The 25,317-nt window shown below is 35.8% G+C and overlaps 1 protein-coding gene across 1 annotated transcript in view; it reads left to right on the top strand.

Annotated features, from left to right (window-relative positions):
- The window catches only part of ATP11A (ATPase phospholipid transporting 11A), a 60,951-nt gene extending 44,861 nt beyond the window's left edge, over nt 1-16,090 (top strand). Inside the window, exons 25-30 of the mRNA XM_070943232.1 lie at nt 783-918; nt 2,273-2,296; nt 7,900-7,965; nt 8,769-8,872; nt 9,793-9,958; nt 15,816-16,090. Coding sequence (XP_070799333.1) covers nt 783-918; nt 2,273-2,296; nt 7,900-7,965; nt 8,769-8,872; nt 9,793-9,958; nt 15,816-16,079 — 760 coding nt within the window. The 3' untranslated portion in view covers nt 16,080-16,090. The remainder of the gene's footprint in view (nt 1-782; nt 919-2,272; nt 2,297-7,899; nt 7,966-8,768; nt 8,873-9,792; nt 9,959-15,815) is intronic.
- The last annotated feature ends 9,227 nt before the right edge of the window (nt 16,091-25,317 follow it).

Below are 25,317 nucleotides of genomic sequence, written 5' to 3' on the forward strand. Positions count from 1 at the left end.
ACTGATGAATAAATAATTTCAGTAATATACGGTAATTAATATTTACAAAAATCACTTGGGAACAAATATCCAAGTATGCATGTCGTATTTAATCTGCATCTACTTTAAAAAAAAGTCATTGAAATGAAACAGTGTTCTGGGGACCTCTAGTGTTGTTTTTTATTACTTGTGTGCATGCTTTTGAGTAATTTTGACTCCTGGAAACTGCCTGGACTGGTCCCTGAAGTTTTCTTGGCAAGATTTTGAAAGTGGTTTGTTACTGCTTTGTAGGACTAAGAGTTGATTACAAGTTCACCCGACTAGCTTTGTGCCTAAGGCAGGACTTGAACTCACGGTCTCCACCTGGTATCTCAACCAAGTTGGCTCTCTTAAAATAAAGCAAATCATGTATTGGATATATCTGAGTCTTCCTATATGAAAGAATTTAGGACAGCCTTGCTCATCTTGGGTGCCCTGCAGATAAAGTGATCTTCAATTCCTTTAATTCTCCCAAGATGGGAATTATAAAAGTTGAAGTGAAACACTTCTAGTGTAAATCCTGGTTTAAGGCTCAATAAGAAGATATAGAAAGATTGAAACATCAGCATAGATGTTGTCTATGTTGTCTGGGGAATTTCTGGGAAGTGAAGTCACATATCTTAAAGCTAGCAAGGGTAAGAAAAAAACTCTGGTCTTCATAAAGTCCATAGAAACATTACAGCATTCCTTTTTGTAATAAAAAAACATTTATTTTTCTTTATTCCAAATGTTAAAAAAAATGAGTAATATATGTTATTATTCAGGGATGTTGCCAAGAATGCTCATCTACGATGGCGTATATTCATTTACTGGACATTCTTGGGAGTTTTTGATGCTGTCGTCTTTTTCTTTGGTGCCTATTTCTTGTTTGACAATTCAACTATGACCAGCAATGGGCAGGTTTGTATCTAAAGTTTTGGAAGCTGTTTAAGAGGAAATAACTGAATTGGTTTCTCTTTGGTTATATTTATACTGGCGTGTATTCTCTAAGTATTCAGGCAGGATTTTACTTTTTTTAGCCATATTAGAGAAATTACAGAATTGAAACTAAACTGTCTGTATCCTAAAGCATGTCTACAGATTGAATGAAGTATTCTGGAAAAAAAAAACCGAGGAAGTTAAATACGATTATGGGTTTTCTTTCTCATTAAATGTAATTCTAAGTTCCGTAATTCTCTTTAGTTATTATAATAGGCAATTTTTAAAATGAGAAGCTGGTAGGGGTGTTAACATTTGAACTTGTTATGTTGAGTTCAGAGTACAATTTACCTTAAAGCCTTGGGACTATATTTCCTGTAGATTATTTTACTCTGATGTATTGTATCCCTTGCATTCCTCTTCAGAAGTTCAGCTCCAAGCGTACTCAGATCAGACCTATTTATCCAGAACATCATGAACCATTTATAATTCACAGTATTTCCATCATGGCCAGATTGGCATGGTCCAAAGGAGAAAGAGAATATTCCAAAATTCTCTAGAACATTCCATTCTCAGAACAGTAGGCTTTGTACTTCCCTGTTTAGCTCCATAAAGCCCCTGCCAAATGAAACAAGGCAGGTGGCTTCTAGACAGAAATGATGATGATAATTGAAATAAGGCTTCATCAATTGATTATATTTGTAAAGAAAATTACCCAAAATTCTATCAAATCCTAGACTGAATTTTAGGTGTGGAACCAACAAAAAACCAAAACCTTTTGGTTTTGTCCCTTGAAGAGAGGAATGAATTCTCTTCATTCACATATACACAAAAAGCCAGGAATCCTAGTTTATCAGTATATGTAATCTTCATATTTTTAATTATTTAAAACTAACTTGTCTGTGGGAAACGTAAAGGTGTTGATTTATATTTTTAAAAGTATCTTAATAGAGAGATTCGTTAGTGGCTAATTTCTATTAAGGGCTAGTAATAATTTTTTTAAAACCAAACAAATTATAGGAGTTAATTGGGGTACAAGTCACTTGAAACATTTACTCAGTGAATTATACAACTTTAGTTAAGCTATTTTCAATATGTGATGTATTACATCTTCCACTTTAAAAATAGATATCATATAATTAAGTAGCATAATTAATTTGAAAAGAACAAAGTATATCCATTTAAATAAAATTCTATTTGTACTTTTTGTTAAGTACATAATTTAAAACATATTTTAAAGTCCTTCTGCTTTTATTTGCACATTAATATTTTGCAGTTTGTTTTATTTGTGTCTTGCTTTTTTCTTTTCTTCCTCCTTTCTTCTTTCTGTCTTCAGCTAATGACAGTCAACACTCACATGGTAAGACTGCTGTGGTTTTGTCATGATGTGTGTTTTTCTCTATTGCAATTCAGAAATTCCTAGGGGAAAAAAATCACATTTTTTTTCTTTTTTGCCTATAAACTGTGCCAAAATAATAAAAAAGTTAATTTACTTTTTTAAAACAAAGAATTGTATGGGATTAAAAAAAAAACTTGCTTCTTTTTGTTTACTTTATTTCTGCTCAGCTAATTTTCATGTTTGTATCATTTAATTACATTAGAATAGTTACTGTTAACAGACACACATATATAAATGGGGCTGAATTTTAATTAGGTAAGAGAGTTAGAAAAATAAAGTAGGTAGTTTGGAAAAAAATAAACAATTAGTAAAGCCACATAAAGTAATAGTGTAGATCATTGATACAGATTAATTAAAATAACTCACAAAGTTAAACCATCTAGGCAACTTTTCTCGCTCTATGTTTAAACCAACTTTATCAGGGCTTCTGTTCCAAAGACTGTGATCTGTTCTATTATATTTACTGTGTGAATCTGTCCTAATGCTAAAGTTCACACTCCAAGGCTATTCTCTACCATTCCACATTTTCAGGAGTTATAGACAGTTCCTGGAGAAAAAGAATCTTCACAGGCAGTCTCATCTGTCAAATTTTTTCCCCGTGGAACAAAAACACAAATCTTTTTTCTTTTACCATAAACTGGATTTCTACTTAAGTTAAGCATTTTCTTGATGTTTGTTGGAGATGTGTTTGTTTTTAGACTTGCTAGCTACCGGTACTTCTAGGCCGGTAGTAGATTTCAAATCCCGTTGCTACCGGTTCGCTTGTGGATGTGCATGCATGATGCTTCGGCGAATGCACAGAGACATCCGGACGGGTGGGTGGAACCTCCCGGCGCCACCGCTACCAGTTTGCCCGATCTGGGCGAATCGGTAGCAACCCACCACTGCTTCTAGGAAAATATGACTTTATATGTTGGGTGTGTAATTTTATATGTTGGGTGTGTAATTTTTTTTTATTTCAAAAATAATAGTTGGATCCCTGTGAGATGAAGTAAAAAAATCCAGATCACTTCCACATTGTCTTTGTTCACTGTCAGAGTTTTGCTGGTTACATGGAGGGTTATAAATTTATAACCATATAAATTTATTTAATAGATAGATAGTTCCATTCTATATAAAAGCTTTTGAACATTCTGGACTGGCTCAACAACAATTAAGTATGTTTCCCCCTGTGTACATAGTTTGTTTTGCTCTTATTACCATAGCTATCTTGAGTTACAGTTGCATCAGAATTCTCATGATACAACTTCTTATGAGGCAGGCTTGCTTGCTTATTATCTGTCTGTCTATCTATCTGTCTATTTATTTCCAAGCCACCCACTACCACAGTTCTCTGGGTGCTGAGCCATAGAACAAAAACAATAAAATAAAACTAATGAAATATTGACATGGGCTAAGACAGAGTGGAATAAGATTGTACCTGCTTGTGAAAAGCCAGGGTGGGTACTGCATAAAATTGGTGGGGTTGGGGGCTAGTTATATAAGGTACAGGGTATTACTGAGAAATTCTGTTGACAGGCCTATGTCCCATGTACTCTAAAAAATTGAGGGACTCCCAGCACGACACCTCACAATGATGAACCAGACAGCTAGATTTGATTCTACAAGGAGCTGTCTGATAAATATGCTAATGTAAGGTTTTTAAGGATATAACAACCAGCACTTTGAATTTGGTCTAGAAGCCAGGTTTTATGCTGCTAGTATATATTGATAGTATATGCCAACAAGGTAGCTGCTACATTGTGTACCAGCCAAAACTTTTGGGTCATCTCCTAAAGCAGCGACATGAAGATTACATTGCAGTTGTACATCCAACCAACTGTTGATTAAAGTATGAATCATTGTGACTAAATCATCCTGGTTCAACTAGAATCATAATTGTTCCAAAGGTGTTTTCCAAAAGGTAACTGGACCTTCTTTGTTATTTACCATAAAGATTTTGCTTCTGAAGAAACTACTTGGGTGAGAAGCAAAATGTCTTCAAGGAAAAAATAAAGAAAGTCCAGTTGCCTTTTGGAAAGCACCTTTGGAACAACCGTGACCTGGATGACTGAAAATCTCCATAGACATTTAGGGTCCTTGAACTTGCTTGTTTTGTTGCAGGCATTTCATTACCCAAACTAGGTAACATCATCAGTGTTAGTAAGGAGTGCAGTCCGTTGCCAGTTTATATTCTAGTGGCGTGCCTGTCAGTGTTGGTCTTAGAGATTCTTTGATTGGGCTGTTTGTTGTTGGCTTTTTTGGCAGTTTCTTGACTAGGGGATTGTTTACTTGATTGCTGGTCTAATGTTAACTTTGGAGTTAATCTATGCAATCAGCACCCTATGCTATGGGTGCTGATTGCTGGTGGAGAGGTGCTTGGGACTGTTTGTTCCTTTTTGGGTTGGGTGATAGCCTCTTTTTGCATAGTCTACAGATGTTGTTAATGTCTATTGATGGCTGATTTGTCAGAGTACCAGGCTTCCAGCCTCCCTGTAGAGGTTCACCAGTGAGTGATCTGTCCATGGCAGGGAAGAAATCAAAATTTTCCCCAGATCCAGAATTGCTTTGACAGAAAAACCAGATTGGGTGTATTACCGCTACAGTGAGTTGGCTCCTGGATGACTTGGACCAGGCCCCTGGTGGCCATAAACTCCTTAGCTGCCTCTGACCCAACACCTAGGGATGGCAGTTTGAAATCCCCAGCAATATAAGTCCAGGGAACTCCACTGCCAACCCATGAAATCAAGAAGCTCAGACAGGGAGATTGCTATACAAGCAAGGAGGCTGATACAACAGCAACAGCTGTTGCAACAGCTGCATCTGGCAATCCGTGGAGCAAGGCCCCTGGATGCCTCCCAAGTATCCCGGATGGTCACTGCCACTCACCCACCCCTACCTGGAGTCGAGGCTGATGCCAAACCTAGGAACTGGCTAGGCAGATTTCAAAGAACAGAATCCTGCCCTATTGCCAGATCTTAATGATACAGTCTTCTCCTCAACAATTAAGTCGTGGCTCAAGTGGTTTTATTACAGACTGATCTAGCATTCATCACCAACCACTGATAGCCCAGTGGCTATTGAAAACATGAATTGTTATAAAAATGTTCAGTATTCATATAAACATAAACAACTGATACTGAATTACCTGTATTTCATTCATTTTAATGCCAGATTAAAATGGTCATTATTTTGAAAATGGACATTTTTTTAATAATGTTAAATATTTTCCCATAAATATGGAAATGTATGTAAAATCAAGGAAGATATTTTAAAAGAATAGAATAGAATAGAATAGAATAGAATAGAATAGAATAGAATAGAATAGAATAGAATAGAATAGAATAGAATAGAATAGAATAGAATAGAATTCTTTATTGGCCAAGTGTGATTGGACAAACAAGGAATGTGTCTTGTTTGTTGCAAATATCAAACATTAACATAAAACCGGAAATGAGAATCATGTGATTCATCTCATTTTGCTTATTCAAAAAAAAAGTAACTTCTTTTTTTTCACTCCTGAATCCTATTCTGTTTGTTGATCTCTAATTCTGATCACTATTTGATGCAAAGTTTTGGAATACACTAATACATGAGATCTAATATCCAAAATGTATTCATCATTTTAAAATTTATTTGTTGAAGAGGAAAATTAGAAATATTGCATCCTTTTTTAAGTATAGTTCTTTCACTATACCTCAGAGGCTTCTTCATCTCTCAAGAGTGGGAAGTTGTCCACAAGAGTGAGAAGAGATTGTAACATTATTTTAATTATTCTGCAAGTGGAGTTACACATTTCTGGATCCGTCATTTGGTAGCTAAAGTTATTTTATTGGTATTATGGATTATTTTCAAATTACTTTTACTAGAAAGTGGATGAGTAGGTCATGAAAGAAAAGATAGAAATGTCAATACCAATCAGATCATCGATGATAAGGATGAGTTTTGTTTTATTTTACATTTGATATTAACAGAGAAAATCTTGTGCAGGTTGTAAATTTTTTTTTATTCCCCTGGATTTATTCCTTGATAAGGATGCGTGGGATTTAAATCTTTTTACATTAGAATTCATGTACTATCCAATTAAAATGACATTTGCTCTTTCCTTTCATAGACAGCCTTTTCAATCCAACTTCCCCATAATAGATGCATGACAAAAAATTATGTGAATCATAAAATGTTTTTTAGATATAATGAAAGTGTAAAATAATATAGTATTGAAACACTCTGTTTACTTATATCACAATGGAAACTTCCAATTCCAGCCATTCTGTTTTCTATCAGGATATCTTCTACCCCATACCTGAATTCCATCAGTTGCCCAGCATTCCAGGTTCACTGATTATGATTGTATGCTGGGCAGGCAGGCAGGTCTTTTTTTTTTTTTTTTTTTTTTGTATTTCTATATTTTGATAATTGCTGAGGCTTCTGACCTTTACAGGTAGTCCTCGATTTAACAACCACAATGGAGCTCAAAATTTCTATTGCTAAGCAAAATAGTTGTTAAGTGAATTGTGTCCCATTTTACAACCTTTTTTGCCACAGCTGTTAAGTGAATCACTGCAATTGTTAAGTAATCATGCAGTCATTAAGCGAATCTGGTTTCTCCCATTAACCTTGCTTTTCGGAAGCCAGCTACAAAGGTTACAAGAGTTACCACATATCTCCGGGAAAGTGTAACTATCAAAAATACATGTCAGTTCTCGGGTGCCTGAATACTGATCACATGTCCATGGGGTTACTGCAACTGTCATGTTAAAAACTGGTCATAAGTCACTTTTTTCAGTGCCATTGTAACTTCCAACAGTCACTAAACAAATGGTTGTAAGTTGAGGAGTACCTATATATGGGCTGTAGCATTATGACTCAATATTAGAAAGCTGAATTCAGTAGTAGTATACAGGATGTGTTGCAAGCATTAAATGTTTAATTCCCATGTGTTTAATTCCCATGTGTCATCATCATATTGGTCTATTACAGGTAGTTCTCAACTTACAACCATTTATTTAATGACTTTTCAAAGTTACAACGGCACTATAAAAAGTGACTTATTATCAGCCCTCACACGTGTTATAGCATCCCCAGGTTCCTGTGATCAAAAGTCAGGTGCTTAGAAACCAGTATCATCTAAGAAGATTGCAGCGTCCAGGGATCATGTGATCATCATTTGCGACCTTCCCAACCAGGGGTGGGTTCTACTTACCTTTACTACCGGTTCGCAACAGCATGCACAGATTGTCAATGACATTTGGGGTGGTGGGTGGGGCCTCCCTCCGGTTTTACTACCAATTCTTGAGAACTGGTCTGAACCGGGGGCAACCCACCACTGTTCCCAACTGAATTCTAACAAAGTCAAGGGGGGGGGGGAAGCTGGATTCACTTAACAACTTTGTGATTGTTTAACAACTATGGCAAAAAAAATGTTATAAAATCAGGCATGACTCCTTTGACTGCCTTGCTTGGGCAATTCTGATCCCAACTGTGATCATAAGTCTAGGACTATCTATAAACAACATTGTTCTAAAACAAAACCCTTTTTTTATTGGAATATCTAACCTAGGACTTATTTATTCCTTCCTGAATAGATGTTTGGAAACTGGACCTTTGGAACATTGGTGTTCACTGTATTGGTATTCACCGTTACATTAAAGGTATAATTTTCTAAAACATCAAAATGACAACGTACTTATAATGCAAATGATTTGGATGTTACTTAAGAAAAAGTAATGTTTCAAAGAAAACAAAATAAAAGTTTATAAAGATATTCATGCCATGCAAAAGGTAATAGATTTTTTTCCCTCGTAAATTAAAAGCTGTAGTATTCTGTCAGAGCTCCCTGATTTCTTAGTCCTTTAAGATGATGAACTTTTAGAAATCATTGGTAGTGATGTTGGTCATAATGAGACTTGTTACTGCTGTGATTCAAAGAAATTTTTAAAAGAGCCTATAAAATTAATTACATAAAGTACCTCACCTTATCAGCCCTTTATATAGAGTTTCTAAGAACCATTCTGTATTTGGCTTCCAATTAGATTTGAATGCTTGTAGCTTTTAGAAGAAACTATCAATAGCCATCTCAGTGGTAAACAAAGAATAATTTTACAATTGAAGCTTCTGAGGAACATGACGTAGAGAAAGATGAGAAAGAAAATATATTTTTGGCTCGTGAAGGAATAGATCTGATGTGAAAATGAAAAAGAAAATTACATGGTGTGGAAACAGAAAATGTAGGGGCTGAAATAGTATGATAAATGCTGATAAAAACTGCAATTTATATACAACTATATTGTATTACTTAGGAGTACATTTCAGCACTTTGATTTAATCAGCTAAGTACAAATTGCTCAAAAATCCAGGATTCAGCATGTTAAGGCCATCGTAAAGCAAATAAATATTTATATAGTCTCCTTTCCTATAGATCCTGAAATATTGATAGTACTATCTTTCTATACAGCTTGCACTGGATACTCACTATTGGACATGGATCAACCACTTTGTGATCTGGGGATCACTACTTTTCTACATCGTCTTTTCTCTTCTCTGGGGAGGGATCATTTGGTAAGAACCATTGTGAATCTATATTTAAATCCCTTTGTCTGTTGCATGTAAAAGTTCAGACATCCAGAGTCACATTGTGTATCTAGGCCCACATAGCCTCCGGACTATGGACAGAACCTCTATGGCATCTTTTAGATGACCGGGGGTGGAAATATAAAACCAAGTATCATTATCATATTCAGTTGATACTCATCCCACACTATTGGATTACCTTCTCCACTGGTTCACCTTAAACAGGAGACGAGAAAGCACCAAATCCTGAGGTAATAGAATATCTGTGTGCAATTATTTACAATCAGCTAGTGTTTGTATGTATGTGGATCAGGGGTGGGTTTTACTTACATTTACTACAATGGAGTCACGCACGCAGTCTTTTGCGCATGCACAGAAATATTTTGATGATGTTGGGGTCGGTGGGCGGAGCCTCCCGCCGGTTTTACTACCAGTTCTATAAAACCAGTTTTGTATGTGTACACACACATACACAAAATTAGTTCCTAATTATTTCTATTCCCTTTTCTTGTTATTTTTCCAGGCTCTAATGGGGCCCTGACTGTCCCAAAATCATCCAGCCAACTTCCCTGCCTAAGGAGGGATTAGAATTCTCTTAGAATTCTCTAGACTGGTAACTTAACCACTAAACCAAATTGGCTCTCTCCACAGTTGCTTGCAAAATATTTTTTCTCCTAGCTTGGGGAAAGCTACACTGCCAATGTAAATATGTACATTAAAGAAACAGGTTAATAGAAAATACTGTCATTTTAGCTATTTATCTCCATGCAGAACACTAAAATCCAGTGAAAACATGGTGTTTTGATCTAACCAGTTTAGAAATGTGGATATGGAATATAATAATAAAAACATGCATGTTGAAATCTCTTGCTTTAATTCATGACAGTATTTTACTCTTCATCCTTTAGGCCATTTCTCAACTACCAGAGGATGTACTACGTATTCCTGCAGATGCTATCTACTGGTCCTGCATGGCTGGGCATTATTATGCTTATAATTATTAGTCTTCTTCCAGATGTGCTCAAAAAGGTTCTGTGCCAGCAGATATGGCCCACAGCAACAGAAAGAATTCAGGTAAAAATTTAGCTTTGTTTTTACAGAAAATATCTATCCAAATATCTTCTAAATATCTCTGATTGCTTACATTTTTATTGAATCAATTAGTAAGACACTGAGAATACAGTAAATTATTGTAATATTTTACATAGTAGTTTATTTTATGTATGATTGGAATATAATGTATCTATGGAAAAAGAAAAAATGACAAAAACAACAATAAACAAATCACATAATTTGAGCATATATAATTTTTAATCTTAAAAGATATAAAATTGTAAAAATCCATACCCAATATTTATATCAAAAACCTGTATAAATAGATATAATTTACTACCATAGGAATTACATTGTTATGCTGTATTCCAGTCTTGTTACATGGAGACCAAATGTGAACAAAACAAACTTTAACTAAAAGATTCTTCAAAGAGTTTTTCTACTATTTCTTACTTTTTAAACTACTATTGGTCCAAAGAAAGATGCATCTTAGTTTTGCTGCAGTCAGTATGGCACCTTAAAAAAATAACATATATTTATTTGTTTCCAAGGAAAATGGATAATAAAATTACGTTATGATTAAAGACTATTGTATAATTTTCAGTTTTCTCAAAATATTAAAATGATTAAATTGCCATTACCATTAAAATCCTTCCAGCAGACTAGAAAGATTATATTTAATGTCATGTAATTTAAAAGGATATAATAACATATTATTTTGATATTTTTAATTTTCTGCTAATTATATCCAAATGTTTACATAGTTTTACTTTGCTTGCCAGCAAAGTAAAGAGACTATATCTTTATGTATTCATGTTCTATAAAGCTTATTTCCATTTTGATTCATTACTATAATTGTGTAAACCAACTTCTTTCTAGCTATTCAAACAGATTGTCTCCATAGATAAATAATGGCCTAATCTTCAAATTGTTGCTTAGAGATTATTTTTAGGACATTATATGAAAAAAAAAATCACAGTATGCTATAAAAATTGCATTGTATTAAATAATCTGAATGACCTATGGTAGTAGCCATTATAGAACTGAAACAGAGTTGCAGGACAAGGAATTAAATGTGTAGTAATACAGTAATAGTAAGTAGTAGAAGCAAGAACTGGTTTGTAGTATGTCACACTTGCCTAAAGAACTATTAAATGCAGTGGTATAGCTGAGTCGTCATGTATAGGATTACAGTAATGAGGATGTTGTAGTATGTTCATAAAAGTATCTGGTGTACAAGTTTGAGGGACTTCTCCATGATATGAATGTGCACCTTTCTATATGCATTACCTTGTCAATGTTTCTTTGTAAGCCTTTGGGATTTAATCAGATTTATTCCTTGTGTTTCTTCTTTTCCCACTCTCAATACACTTCTGTCTTCCATACTGCTTTTCCTAAATAACTGCTACCTTGCTTTAAATTAAAAATGATGTGCACGGGTACTACCATCAATCTTCTTGGGAAATCAGACTAAACACCAGTGCCTTTCTGTTGAGCAGTCTACCATCTTTATGCTTTCTCAGACTTCAAGCAGTCTAAGTTTCTAATGGAGCAAAAGGTGATTTTTTTCCTGCCTTTCTGCATGTGTGGTCATATCATTGAGAGGATGTTAGAAAGTGCATTCAGAATCGCAACATATCAATCATAATTCATCTCCTCAATGGAACATTAAACAACAATTACAATATTTTTATAGATTTTTTCTTTCAATTTCCCAGTGAACGATATATATATAACTGTATGCATGTATTCTTTATCATTGTTTGTATATAAATAATACAATAGAATATTCCTGTTGTGTTTATCCTTTTTTAGTAATTTAAATAGTAACAACAATTGTTAAGCATAGATGTGATGGGAATTCCTGAATGCCATTGTTCATTTGTAATCGTGAACCATGATTGCCATTATATGAAAATGTCTGCCTAAATCTATGGATTCAAAGTATGCTTACTTTGAAAATGATTCAAAATGTTTTGGCTCTTGTATGAGGGTAGCGCCTCTCTGCTATTTATTAAAGAATCCAGGTGTTTTTTTTTTCCAGACTTCTAGGTATTTTGGGCATGGATGCTATTAACTTAAGACCTTTAATAACCTTTTTAATAACCTTCTTATTAAAATTAATCTTATAGCAGGAATGCCTTTTTGAAATTAGTGTAAAAGTCATAGAAAAATTGGGTTCCTTCAATGGATAGCAGAGAGGTGCTGTGCTGAAGTTCATGCAAGTACTGGTGCTAAATCATTTTCAAAGTATGCCCAGAACTATTATATTTCTTTCACTCTAATTTCCCTTTGCATGTCATCTTTCCTAATTTCATCAAATTAGGATCTTTTTTTCTAAAAACAAGCTAAACTTTTATCTAATCTTGTAAAGCAGAATCAGGAATCTCTATACTTGATGTCTGGCCTGTATTTCATACAGAGATTTATTCTTTTGCTTTTCAATTTCCATTTTGCTAGTGCAAGTCTGATCTTTTTTTCCAAGTACTTTACAGTCTTTATGTTGCTCTGCTTGTCATTTCTGAGTGGTAAGCAAGAACATTTATTCTTAACATCTAAACTTGAAAGAGGAAGATTAGTCCTTTCTTTCTTTCTTTCTTTCTTTTGCTGTTTTGTTTCCATGGCTTAATAAAGCATGTAATAAATAACAACTGCATTGGGCTATTAAATCAGTGAAACTGCAAAAGCTTTGGAGGAATCTTTTTCTTTTGGTAAATTATTAGCCAAATCCTATTTCCTATGATAATTCTAGACTATTACATAAAGCTAATTAGAATTTCTTCTAACTTGTATCTTTTTCTTACAATTATTCATTTATCTCATTTATCCTGCTATATGTAATTATTCTGGTTTTACAAGATGGGTATTAATGTACCTTCATTTCTACTTAACATTTTTCTTGCTTCAAATATTAGTCTTTTGCTATAAGCAAAATATTATTCCTTTAATTCAAATTTTCTTTTTGATTAAAATAGCAGTAAAAAGCAAGCATTAAATCTGAAAATAAAAGTCAGATTTGGAGTTCTGAATAGGATATAAAGCTATAATTACTTTTCCGCATGTGGTCTACGGGTGTCTTCATTCTATCTTTTGCATGATTATGTAAGGTATTATCTTTCCATTTAAAAGCATCACAGGTCTTTCCAGAAATAACGCCTCAGTTGCAAAGGGAACCAATGCAAAGGATCACAATTTTTAGCCAGACCTAATTTCAGCAGGAATGGTGACGGTTAATGCTGAAGTCACTATTATCTGAACACAGATCAGTTACTATCTTCTGAAATTCATGACTAATATCCACTACAAATGTAAAACTAGAAAATAAAAAAATGTAAAACCATTTTATGAAAGAATATAAAGCCACTGAATTCTAACTATGATAAAACAGTTATTTCTTGACTCAAGTTTTTCTCAACTTGTCAGGTTTTCATTAGCAGGATTTAAAGATTTTTGCTTATATGAGCTATCCTAATACGATTATTTACATGTTCCTCTTAAGATGTTCATATTGGACCTATTGTATAGTTTCAGTGTTTTTCCTCATCCTTGCAGAGGAGTTTGAAACATAAATCAACTCTAAATACTTTGATGAACAACGATGACCCACTCCTTGAAGGAACCCTTTCTGCTTCCGAGACATAATTAGATCACTGATAGGTAACAGCATTGACCGTGGTACCATTAGGTAATTTCTACTAGTGTGCTGTGATATTTTCAAAGAGAAAGCCATTTCCTCCAGAGTTTTTGCTGTATTTTCCCAGTTTAAGTCTGGTTCTTTTATTCTGAGTATTATAGTCTGTTTTGGATTAGTTCACCATACAGGTAAGTTTTAAATAATAGAATGTTGTTTGTGGGAGCATGTATATGCATGCATTCTGAAAAAAAAATAGAATTTAAAAAGCAATCTAATTTGTTTTATTTTTTTCACTAGTTAGGTTGCATGCACAATTGCAGTTTAATTAAATATGGTATTCAAATAACTATGTTTAAGATGAGTCAAAGAACATTTTCCCAAGTATTTTGTATAAAACTTCCATATATAATGAATGCTGCCAATCTGTAACATTGCCTGTACCTAACATGATGAAACAAGTCTCAAAGGTACCAATATTTATCTTAAATCTCCAAACATGTATATAAGCAAAAACTACAGACTTCAAAGCACTTGGATGGATATTACATTTTCACACATTATAAATGAGGAACAAGGAACAGAGGTACAATTTCACATATGTTGTATTGCATAGATTATAAAGTGCAAAGAAGCCCTTGGAAAGTTAAACATATCCAGGGTTGCGTGAAACATTCAGAAGAAAATTTCCCAAAGGAAATTAGCATGAAAGAAGCAGTTCTTCCTGGTGCTTTAAAGCAGCCATATCTTCTTGGAAGTCTTGCATAGCTTCCTCAACAGCTGTCACCAAATGTTCACATACAGATAATCCCACCTTTGGGAACACTACGAAGGCAAAGCAATTGTGCATGTTCTTTGCCCATAGACAGTCAAGGATAGCTGCTGAAGCTTTCCTCAGCATGCTTTGTGAATCAATCCTTCAGATATTTGTGCAATCTTAAATATTTATTTGTAAATTAGGGATGGAGATAACTTGAAGTGCTTTAGTAGCCCAAAACAGAGTTTCTAAAATGACCTGACCTTATTCTTTTCCATTCAAAAGTAGTCTAATCTAGTTTGATATCTGAAGCTGGAAATTCATATCTGGGAAAAAATATCCCACAGCACAAGGAAAAAAATGCAATGTTTTTGTTTTTTAGTGTTATAAGATAAAATATGCAGAAAAGCTAAATTATCAAAGAATAGGCATGCCAATTTTTTTCATTTTTAAATGGTATTTATATTTTGAGATAGTAGCATTAAATAGCCTATCTGATGGTGAAAATCCATTCAAAATGTCAGATAAATTAGTTTGGGGGAGGATCATTCCACAGAATGAATAATTGTAATATGTTCCTCAATTAAATAGAACTGGTTATCGTTTGAGGGAACAGTTTAAGTTAAGTGGTTAATTTGTGTTTTCTATAAAATAAATCTGTCACTGGCAATCCACTGTAGCTCAAAAAACATTGTCACATTGCTCAAACAGGAGATGGGAACAATTGGATGGAAGAAATGCTAAAAACAAAGATTATTTTTCAGATTGTAATAAGGGCAACTGCTAATCATATGATGATAAAAATCACTCTGATTTTGACCACTGGATCCCTCTACCCACCATGATGCTTTATACAAAGGATAACATTTGAGGGAGATAATTATTGGTACTGTAGTTTTGCTCCTTGAACCCCAAAGCTGCAGGAAAACACAAATCAAGGCTTTGTGACTCCTGAGTAAATGAGTTTATATTTTCAGTCTTTTAGAATTGCAATCAAATCTGGTATCACTGTAACAGGTAGAACTTAGAGCACTGTTTGCCAACCATGGCTTTTTCCTTTATATCCGCACTTTTATAGCCATGGCTCAAAAATCAGGAGATTTTTCCTTCATAGTTTTGGCTATAGGAAGGGCAAGTCAATTCTTATATGAAAATATTCACATTATTATTCTCTTTTGAAATTGAAGAAAACTATCTGCAATTTCAGTCATTTCAATATGTCACGAGTATGTAGGGTCATGTAAGATACAGTATAAAAAGCGTCTCCTAGATGAGGATTTTCTTATTCCCATCATCCCATCATCCCCAATAGTAATGCCACATAAAATGAACTGAAATTGCTCCCTCATTCCCACTGTCTTGACTCTAATCAAACAGCTGTCCAAGGTTAATTCTGTAGCCATTTGACCATATTGTCACTTTTAGATAGCAGTACTTAATTTCAGTTGTGACTATTAAAAAAGTATATATTTGTTTTGATTTTTTGGCAGAAAACATCAGACCATGATCAGGACCCTATTTCAGAATTCACACCTCTTGCCTCTTTGAAGAGACCAAAATATCGAAGTAATGAATGCAAGAAGTCCTCAGCAAAAAGGTCTCGTTCTCATTCTAAAAAAATAATGGTCACACGCTGGCAAAACTATGATTATTCAATGCTCCCATCTATCTTTGGCTACTCCAACTATTCCAAGCGTTGCAATTCCAGCACACAGTACTACCACCAAAGTGCAGGTTTTGAAACATCTCTGTGACAGATCACCAACTCAAGCCTTTAAGAACTACAGCAGCTCCCACCCCAGCCCACCTGCAAAGGACCATTTAAGAACCCAACCAGGAAATCGTGACTTTTGCTGCCACGTGTAAGATCCTGACAAGCCTGCTACAAAACCAGGAGTATTGGTCTTTTTTATGTTTTTGAACTATTGAAACAATAAGTTATGTACACAGTCTGGTACTGTGGAAATAGTTCTAATGCTATTTTCATTCTCGTCAGTCAAAAACTGTGTGTATTACCTCCATCATCCCTTTTTATTTGTTCAATGAGCCCTGCTTCGATTTGTGACTATTTCTGGATATGAATTTTGAAAAATGGTCAGCCATAAATAATGCTTTTGGATGTTCAGTCAGCAAGTATATTCGCTAATGCTGCTTTTGACAGTCTTTCTCCTTTCTTTGCTTTTTCTGTGGGTGTTTCTGCTGTGCAAATCAGCACACAAGAAACAGATTCTAATATCTTTGTATTGTCAGAACAGGACTATGTGATGTCAAAATATTCTTCTTCTTTTTTGCTAGAGATCAATGCTTTTAAAGTATATTTAATATAATCCTTAAGAAGTCAGTCTGGCTATCAAATGTGTGATGTGACCAGTACAGCAATTAAACAGAAAGTAATTATTGAACCTTCAAATTCAGCCATAGCAGTTTGTAGTAATAAACAAACCATAGTAGCTCTAAAATAGTATATTAGGAAGTATTCTACTAGTCTGTGGTCTTATTTTATTTAAGAAAAACAAATAATTGATTAATTAACAAATTATTATTAAAGCAAGTATTTTCTTGTTTTATTTTTAATTTGATATTAAAAATAGAAGGGGGATCAACACTAAAAAGAAATTTTATGGTATTAACTGTGACTCTGTGTGTTAGCTAGCACCACCATGTGGTGTATTCCCATTATTTAAATAGAGAGTCATTTGTGACTCATTTGCTGTCTATTGATTTTAATCATAGCAAACACATACCAGCATGGTTTAATTTTTCTTCCAGTATTTTATTTAGAGTATAAAAAAGGCTTAAAGATTACTGAAACTTAACATTGCTGTTTGTGCAAATTCCGTTAACTTCCTGAGCAGAGATGGGGACAACAAATGTTTTAAAAGGCAAATTGTGAAATATGCGTTATACCAAAGACTATAAAGAAAAAAGAATCTGGGTTGTTCATAGGAGTCCAAGTCTGGTGAAGCTGGTAATGACGGGGCAAGTGAGGAAAACATATACCATAATGCAAACTTCACCCCTTATCTACGTGCACATGACATTTTGTGTTGTAATGAATGGATCTTGTGTTGTAATGTCACAACATATTATCTCATCATTTCTGCATCATCATGTGAGGAACAAGCACTAATGAATGTTGTCATTTTTATATTTTCCCATTCCATACAGTTCCCCATGTCATAGCATTTCGGTAATTTTAAGATGCAAGCAATTTCCATTTCTGGTGTTGCTAACAACTTATAACATATTTAATGTTATATATTTATTTGACACTGCATACTTGAAGGTTGGGTAGAAAAGTCCCCTACATAAAACACTGGTTGTAAAATGTAAATATATAAATATTTCTTATTTAAAAGAAAATCAACATGATGTGGGTATTGATTTTATACCTGTACTAGTGATAAATCTCTCTCTCTGGGTATGATTAGCAAAATTATTTTTAATGTATTTTTTTAGAAATCTAAAAAATGCCTTTGCAATGAAATATTTTTCAATATTGAAGCTCTTTATATATCTGATTTATGCATACATTTGTTAATATATCAATTCTATTTTTAAGTATATGTTTTAGAGGAATTTTTTTATATATATGAGTTTTGGAGCTCTAGAATTTAGCTTATAATGGAATTGAGATTGTAGAAACTCTGATGAATGTTAATATTAGACATAGGTTCATTCTTTCAAATTCATCCAAAGCTGATGATTTTTATTTTATTTTATTTGCTTTGGCTTGTAAATATTGGCTTTCAATAGGCAAATCTTACAAGGAATTGCTGCACCATTATTTTGTATTGTTCCATAAAACTTTGTACCACTTGCTCCTTTATGTTTTCATTTCCATCCATTAGCCTTAAAATGGGAAGACTCTTGTGCGGTTACTGAAAATGCTGCATTCCTGCCCTGCATGCCCAAGGAAGATCTTACGGCAATGTTTTTGTATCTCAACCGTTTCTGCCCCAAAAAATTACAGGCTGAAACATTTAATGGTAGTTGTGGAGAGAAAAAAAAATTAAAAACGTCTTTTACCACTGAGTTCAAGGGGCATCTGCCAGTGTATATGTGTGTGAGAGTGTGCATGCATGCCAAAAAAGGGCAAATAGTGCCTGAGACTGAACAATCAAAACCCTGCCCCCTTTTATCACCCAAATAAAAAGAGGCCGGGCTTTAATCATGAAGTAGCTGACACTTTCTTGACTTTATGACTTTTTTGACTGACCACTTCTAGGAGCTGGTCCTAGACTTAATTACTTTTTAACATTAAACTCAACGTCTCCTGTAATGATGGTCAAATCTGGGTTCCCTCTCATTATATTAACTTAGGAGACAGTTTTGAATTTAAAAGCTCCATTTTGTTCACAACAAGGTGGGTTCTAAAAATATTTTAGGAAAATGACAAAAGGAAAAGCTATCTATGTATTAACTTCAATTTTCCTTCATTGCCTTTCTACAAACAGGCATGTGTTAAAATTCTAGGGCAGAGACCTCTATGCACTAAATCTCAATATATGTACACTGGTGTATCCTGTATTAAATTCTACCAAATAAGTGAGATATGCAGTCATTACGTCTTACCTTAAAAATATGAAAAACTAGACTGGTTATTAGCTCAATGCGATGCTTGCACACCATTTGGTGATGGAAAACTTTTTTGATCTAAGTGGGAGCGAAGGAAATTACAGAATTATTTTTTATAGCTGTGGTTTATTTCTATGCACTGTGGATTATATCCCATAATTAGATATTACAAATGAGTAGCAATAAATAATCTTGATAAAATTAATCAAAACTGATGGAAATCTAGAAAGAGGGAATACTTCATTTTGTTTTATTTCCTCCCCAAGTCAGTGCTATCGATTTTCCTGGTTATTTATGGTCTATTATTTTGTCCAACTAGTTGACAAAAACAAAACCATTTAATCTCCTGCTTGCATTGACCTGTTTATTATACATATCAGGCAAGTATCAGAGGAAATTACACATTATGATATCCATAAGATCATGTCAGAAAGCTTTAATGGAATATTGTCAAAAGTATTATAAAAGAAATAATTATGTGTATGATTGTACATTGTATAATTGCACACATCAATTTCTATAGCTTTACCTTTGTCAAAATTATACAGAATTTTAAGTATTCTGAAATTCTGTGATGTGCTTACTGTTCTCAATAATCTTTCAATCTATATTGCAAAGTAGAATTGGCAGAAAATGCTCTTGGGAAAAGCGGAACATAGTTACTAGAACATTAATCATTAAAATATCTATAGTCATCAGCACTAAATACTGACATGTATTTGTAAATGGTACAGTGATAAGTTCACTTGCCTGATAATTCAGCCTTTAAAATCTCTGTTAGATTAATCTATAATACTTCATTAAAAGGTTCAAAGCAGTCTCAATTATTAAGATGATATATATAAATATATATATAAATACAATATATACATGTGCATTGATGTAAAGTTTATTTTCTGTGCTGTTTTTAAATTTTCATTTCTGTAGATAACATGAATTCTTTATATCCATATTTTGGGACTTTCTGTAGATTCTCTTCAAAGCAGTAGATGTTTAAATCTGCTTGCAATAAAATAAAATTTACATATTTATTTTGGTATATTGTGTACCAGTCTGTGGGCATGATGCTCTTACTTTAGATAGGAGTTTTTAAAATTGTAATTGTCAAAAGTACAAATTAATTATACTTTGCTGAATACATTTATACACAATCAGATTTTACTATTGTCTTTTTTACTATCAGTGCAGAAAAAATTAGAGGTACTTTCAGAAGAACTAATCTTAATCACTTATCTGGTAAATTTAGTATAGAAGCATGTCAAATACAAGGGGAATGAGATATTTTTAATGATTTTTTTTTTTAAAAAAAAGTCTAATGAACATACTATTGCAGAACTTTTAGCATTGAGAAAGCAGTCCTCATTTTACTAAGTATTGAATAAGAAATTCAGATTCAGGGAATATACTATGATACTATGCACAGACTGAAAGAATTAAAGTCTTCTATATGAAAACATTTTTGAATTGTTACAATATCTGAATAAAAGTGAAAAATACCCCTTTAGAGTCAATATAGTTAAGCCAGCCTTTTACAGAAAGGACATAACCAAATTAATTTTTGTATGTGCTTGTAATGCTAAATAGTTTAATGTCATTAGGACTAACAGATACGGCAAAAACACCTGATCAAGCATGATTGTTACAGTGACTAGTTAAGGGACATGCCTGTGCTTCTAGTTTTGCTTTTTAAAATTAGCATTAGTTCTTTTTCTTATAAACAACTAAACAACAGTGTCTTGATTTGCACAGGAGGGAAGAAAGCTCTGCTTTAAAAAAATAAAAGCTTCACCCCACATAAGATGAAAAATAAAAATTGAATATGGGAATTGAAATTTGCCAACTTATTTTTTTGAAGCAATTATTTTTTGGTTGATAGGAGAAAACTTGACCCTTCATAAAACTGCTGCAGTTAGGGGCATAACTATTACAGGTAGTCCTCGACGTATGACCACAATTGAGCCCAAATGTTCTGTTAAGTTAGGCATTTGTTAAGTGAGTTTTGCCCCATTTTACGACCTTTCTTGCCACAGTTGTTAAGTAAATCACTGCAGCTGATAAGTTAGTAACATGGTTGTTAAGTGAATCTGGTTTCCCCATTGATTTTGCTTGTCGGAAGGTCGCAAAAGGAATCACATGACCTTGAGGCACAGCAGCGGTCATAAATATGAATCCTTTGCCAAGCATCTGAGTTCTGATCACCTGATCATGGGGATGCTGCAAAGATTGTAACTGAAAAATGGTTATAAGTCTTAACTTTTAACAGTCACTAAATGAACTGTTATAAATCGAGGACTACCTGTATTAGATAACAAAATGCTACCCTATTTCCCCCAAAATAAGTCATTCCCTGATAATAAGCCCAATTGGGCTTTTGAGTGCATGGCAATAAGGCCAAGCGCTTATTTCAGGGTTCAAAAAAATATAAGACAGGTTGTATTTTCGGGAAAATACGGTACCTGTTGTCCCATCATCTTTATTTGAATAGAAAATGTACAGGTAGTCCTTGACTTACAACCACTGTTTAATGACTGTTACAACAGCCCTGAAAAAGCGACTTATGACTGTTTTTCACTTATAACCATTGCAGTATCGCGTGATCAATATTCGCCTCCTTAGCAACTCTTATTTATTTATGACAGTTGCACTGTCCCGGGATCATGTGGTCATCATTTGTAATCTTCCCAGCCGCTCTTGACAAGCAAAGGGAATAGGGGAAGCCAGATTCACTTAACAACTCCATGATTCACTTAACAACTGCAGTGATTCACTTAACAACTATGGCAAAAAAGTCACACAATGGGGCAAAACTCACTTAACAACTGCCTTGCTTAGCAACATAAATTTTGGCTCCATCGTGGTTGTAAACCAAGGACTACATGTATAGGGCTATTTTGCCAGCTTCCTGCTATTAATTTGCTGCAGTATTTTGCTCTCTACACAAGAACCGAGGTGGCGCAGTGGTTAGAGTGCAGTACTGCTGCTACTTCAGCTGACTGCTAGTTCAGCAGATCAGCGGATCAAATCTCACCGGCTCAAGGTTGACTCAGCCTTCCATCCTTCCGAGGTGGGTAAAATGAGGACCCAGATTGTTGGGGGCAATATGCTATTTAGTATACTGTCTTTGGTGTAAGCCGCCCAGAGTCCTCGGAGAGTGGGCGGCATAGAAATATGACTAATAAATAAATAAATAAATTATTGACTGAAAAGATAAATCCAGAGATTTACAAATTCTATATATTTTACCAACGCAAAGGTGGGGTAGGGAGCCTGGCAGGCCTCTAATCATACATTATCAGGTCAGTATTTTGCTCTCTACACAAGCTTAATGTGATTCCAGTCAATTTACTGAACTAGATCAAGTCCCATGGAAGATGCTCCCCCATATAATATCTAACATGCAATGGATAGTGTTGTTGTGACTGAGGCCCAAATAGTGATTACCAAACACAATTCAATCCTCAACAAACTTATTTTATTAAAACAGCTGAGAATTAATTCATTCTCAGCTTAGTCCAAAACAAATTCTTCATAACCAGTCCATTGACCTTATCACCAACCTTTGATGTTTTTGGCAACCTGCCAAAGTCTTTTCTTGGCAAAACCCCCACAAAGTTCAAGAGATGCTGACAAGAAGCACGGGAATCAACGTTGCTTTTTTACAAAGAACCCAATGGCTTGTTGCTGCTCTTTTAAGCCTTATGGGAGTGGCCAATCATCTTCTGGCCTTACTCCTGAGTTGTCCTTTTTGCTTCAGCTGCTCTTGCCTTCTGGCAGCTCTTTACATGCGTGCACTAGGAACAGGTTCCTCCTGTTCCTCTGCCTCTCTGCTGTCCGCCTCGGAGGCTCCGGAGTCCACGCATCGCTCCCAGATGGCTCTGGCCCATCTCTGCCTCCGATGCAGAGCCCTCGTCTGGGTCTTCCCCTGACTCCAGGACTGGCCCACTGTCCTCCCTAGCCTCCTCACAGTCCGACTCCACTGCCAGGTCCGCAGGCTGCTGGCGGACCACAACAAGTGTACTACAGTATACTCGAATACATATGAGCCGTGGTGACACAATGGTTGAAATGCAATATTGCAGGCTAATTCTGCTGACTGCCAGCTGACTGTAGTTTGGTAGTTTGATTCTCGCTGGCTCAAGGCTGACTCAGTCCTCCATCCTTCCAAGGTCAGTAAAATGAGGAGTCGGATTGTTGGGTGTCATATGCTGACTCTGTAAACCGCTTAGAGTGGGCTGTAAAGCACTGTGAAGCAGTATGTAAGTCTAAGTGCTATTGCTATTGCTAAATTATGGAAGATACCAGGCAATACAACATACATTATTTCAGAATACAGCTCCCACAATTCCAAAGTATGGATAGTCCTTGATTTAGTTCACTTAGTGACCATTCAAAGTTACAATGGCACTGAAAAAAGTTACTTATGACCATTTTCGCACTTATAACTGTTGCAGCATTCCCACGGTCACATGATTTACATTCGAATGCTTGATATTTATGACGGTTGCAGTGTCCTAAGATCACGTGATCCCCTTTTGCAACCTTCTGACAAGCAAAATCAATGGGAAAGCCAGATTCATTTAACAACCTTGTTACTAATTTAACAACTGCAATGATTCACTTGAAAAATGTGGCAAGAAAAGTTGTAAAATGGGGCAAAACTCACTTAACAAATTTCTCGCTTAACAACATAAATTTTGGGCTCAATTGTGGTCGTAAGTTGAGGACTACCTGTATTGGTAGACTGGTTAAGGGCTATCAGAGTTACAATCTAAAACATCCAGTTAACTCTTGGTGGCTTATGTCTAAACTACATACAGTCTTGGTCTGATTAGGTCATGCTGCAAATGGAAAAGCCAAAACACCTGGCTAGCATTGTCTGGGCTTGAAATCCATGCAATCTGCATGTTCAGCAAGCAGATGGGAGTCTACCAGGTGGTAGTCTAGACTTGGCACTCAACAGAAACATCCTGGAGGAAGACAGCAACCAGCTGTGTCAATATTTCTACCCATAAAACTTCATGGACATTTCCATGCAGTCAACAGCAGTTAAGCAGAACGTTTCCTCAGCTACATTTTTCTAGCTGAACTTTAGGGTCCTTAGAGTTACATTTCCATTCAATAAAACATACTCATCCTATCGATAAAAATAGATCACTGATCGTTTTTCTTGTGCCGTCTTAAAAATGGTATGGACTACCAACCAGGCCAGTCATAAGCATCTAACCCAGGGGTGAAATCCAGCAGGTTCTGACAGGTTCTGGAGAACCGGTAGCGGAAATTTTGAGCAGTTCAGAGAACCGGCAAATACCACCTCTAGCTGGCCCCCCGAGTGGGGTGATAATGGAGATTTTGCAATATTCTACTACCAGGAGTGGGAAGGGAATGGGGATTTGCAGTATCCTTCCCCTGGAGTGGGGTGGGAATGGAGATTTTGCAGTATCCTTCCCCTGCCACACCCACCAAGCCACACCACGCCCACCAAGCCACGCCCACAGAACCGGTAGTAAAAAAAATTGGATTTCACCACTGATCTAACCGTTTAGCAATTAAGGCTTAGTAACCACGACGTCCAAAGGGGATGCAAGGCAGCCTTAATTTCTCATCCGTATTTCAGTTCTGAGGCTCAATCTGGAACCTTGATGGATCAGGCCTGGCAGAAGAGCTTACATTTTTTTTGCAGGGCAGATCTTGAGAAACTTCCACCCACCTATCCAACACCCCCAACACCCCCCCCCCCTTAACAGAGACTCTCATCCAACAAAGGCCAGCCTGCAAATCTGGCCAACATAAGGACGTGGGGGCGGGGAAGCGCGAACATATAGCTGCGTCGGCTTCGAAGGGAGGGCGTCCCACTGAGCTCATTCAATTCAGTCCTGGGCAGGCTTATAAAAACGCAATCCTCTTAGCCGCCATCCAGAAAAAGGGCCAGAGACTGAGAGCCAAGTCGTGAGAGAGAGAGAGAGAGAGAGAGAGAGAGAGAGACAGACAGACAGACACACACACACACACACACACACACACACACACAGGAAAGAAAAGAGGGAGGGAAAAAAACACTCGCAAAAGGAAGCAACCAAGCTACTGGTCCGAAAGGCGAGTTTCATCGCCCGGCCCCACCCACCCCCCAATTCCCCCAGAACCTCCGGGCCTGGCAAGTGACAAAGGTGCTGAGCTACAGCATCCCGCCTTTCTCTCCTCCTCCTCCTCCGCCTCTTCTTCTTCTTTTTCTTCAGGCCGGGCCGTGCAGCGGTTGAGGGGAGTGGGCGGCGCGTGTCGGGCTGTGAAATGCTATTCCGCCCCCTCCGTCTCTGCCTCCCTCCCCACCTTACGAGGCGCCGGTTCCCCTGGAGGGGAGCAGCCGCTGACTGAAGGAACTGGCCGCAGAGAGCCGGGCAGGGGAGGCGACCGTTGCGG

This window comes from Pituophis catenifer, unplaced genomic scaffold (genome assembly GCF_029215685.1).
Source record: "Pituophis catenifer annectens isolate HBS135680 unplaced genomic scaffold, rPitCat1.0.hap2 SCAF_4, whole genome shotgun sequence".
NCBI classification, from domain to species: Eukaryota; Metazoa; Chordata; class Lepidosauria; order Squamata; family Colubridae; genus Pituophis; species Pituophis catenifer.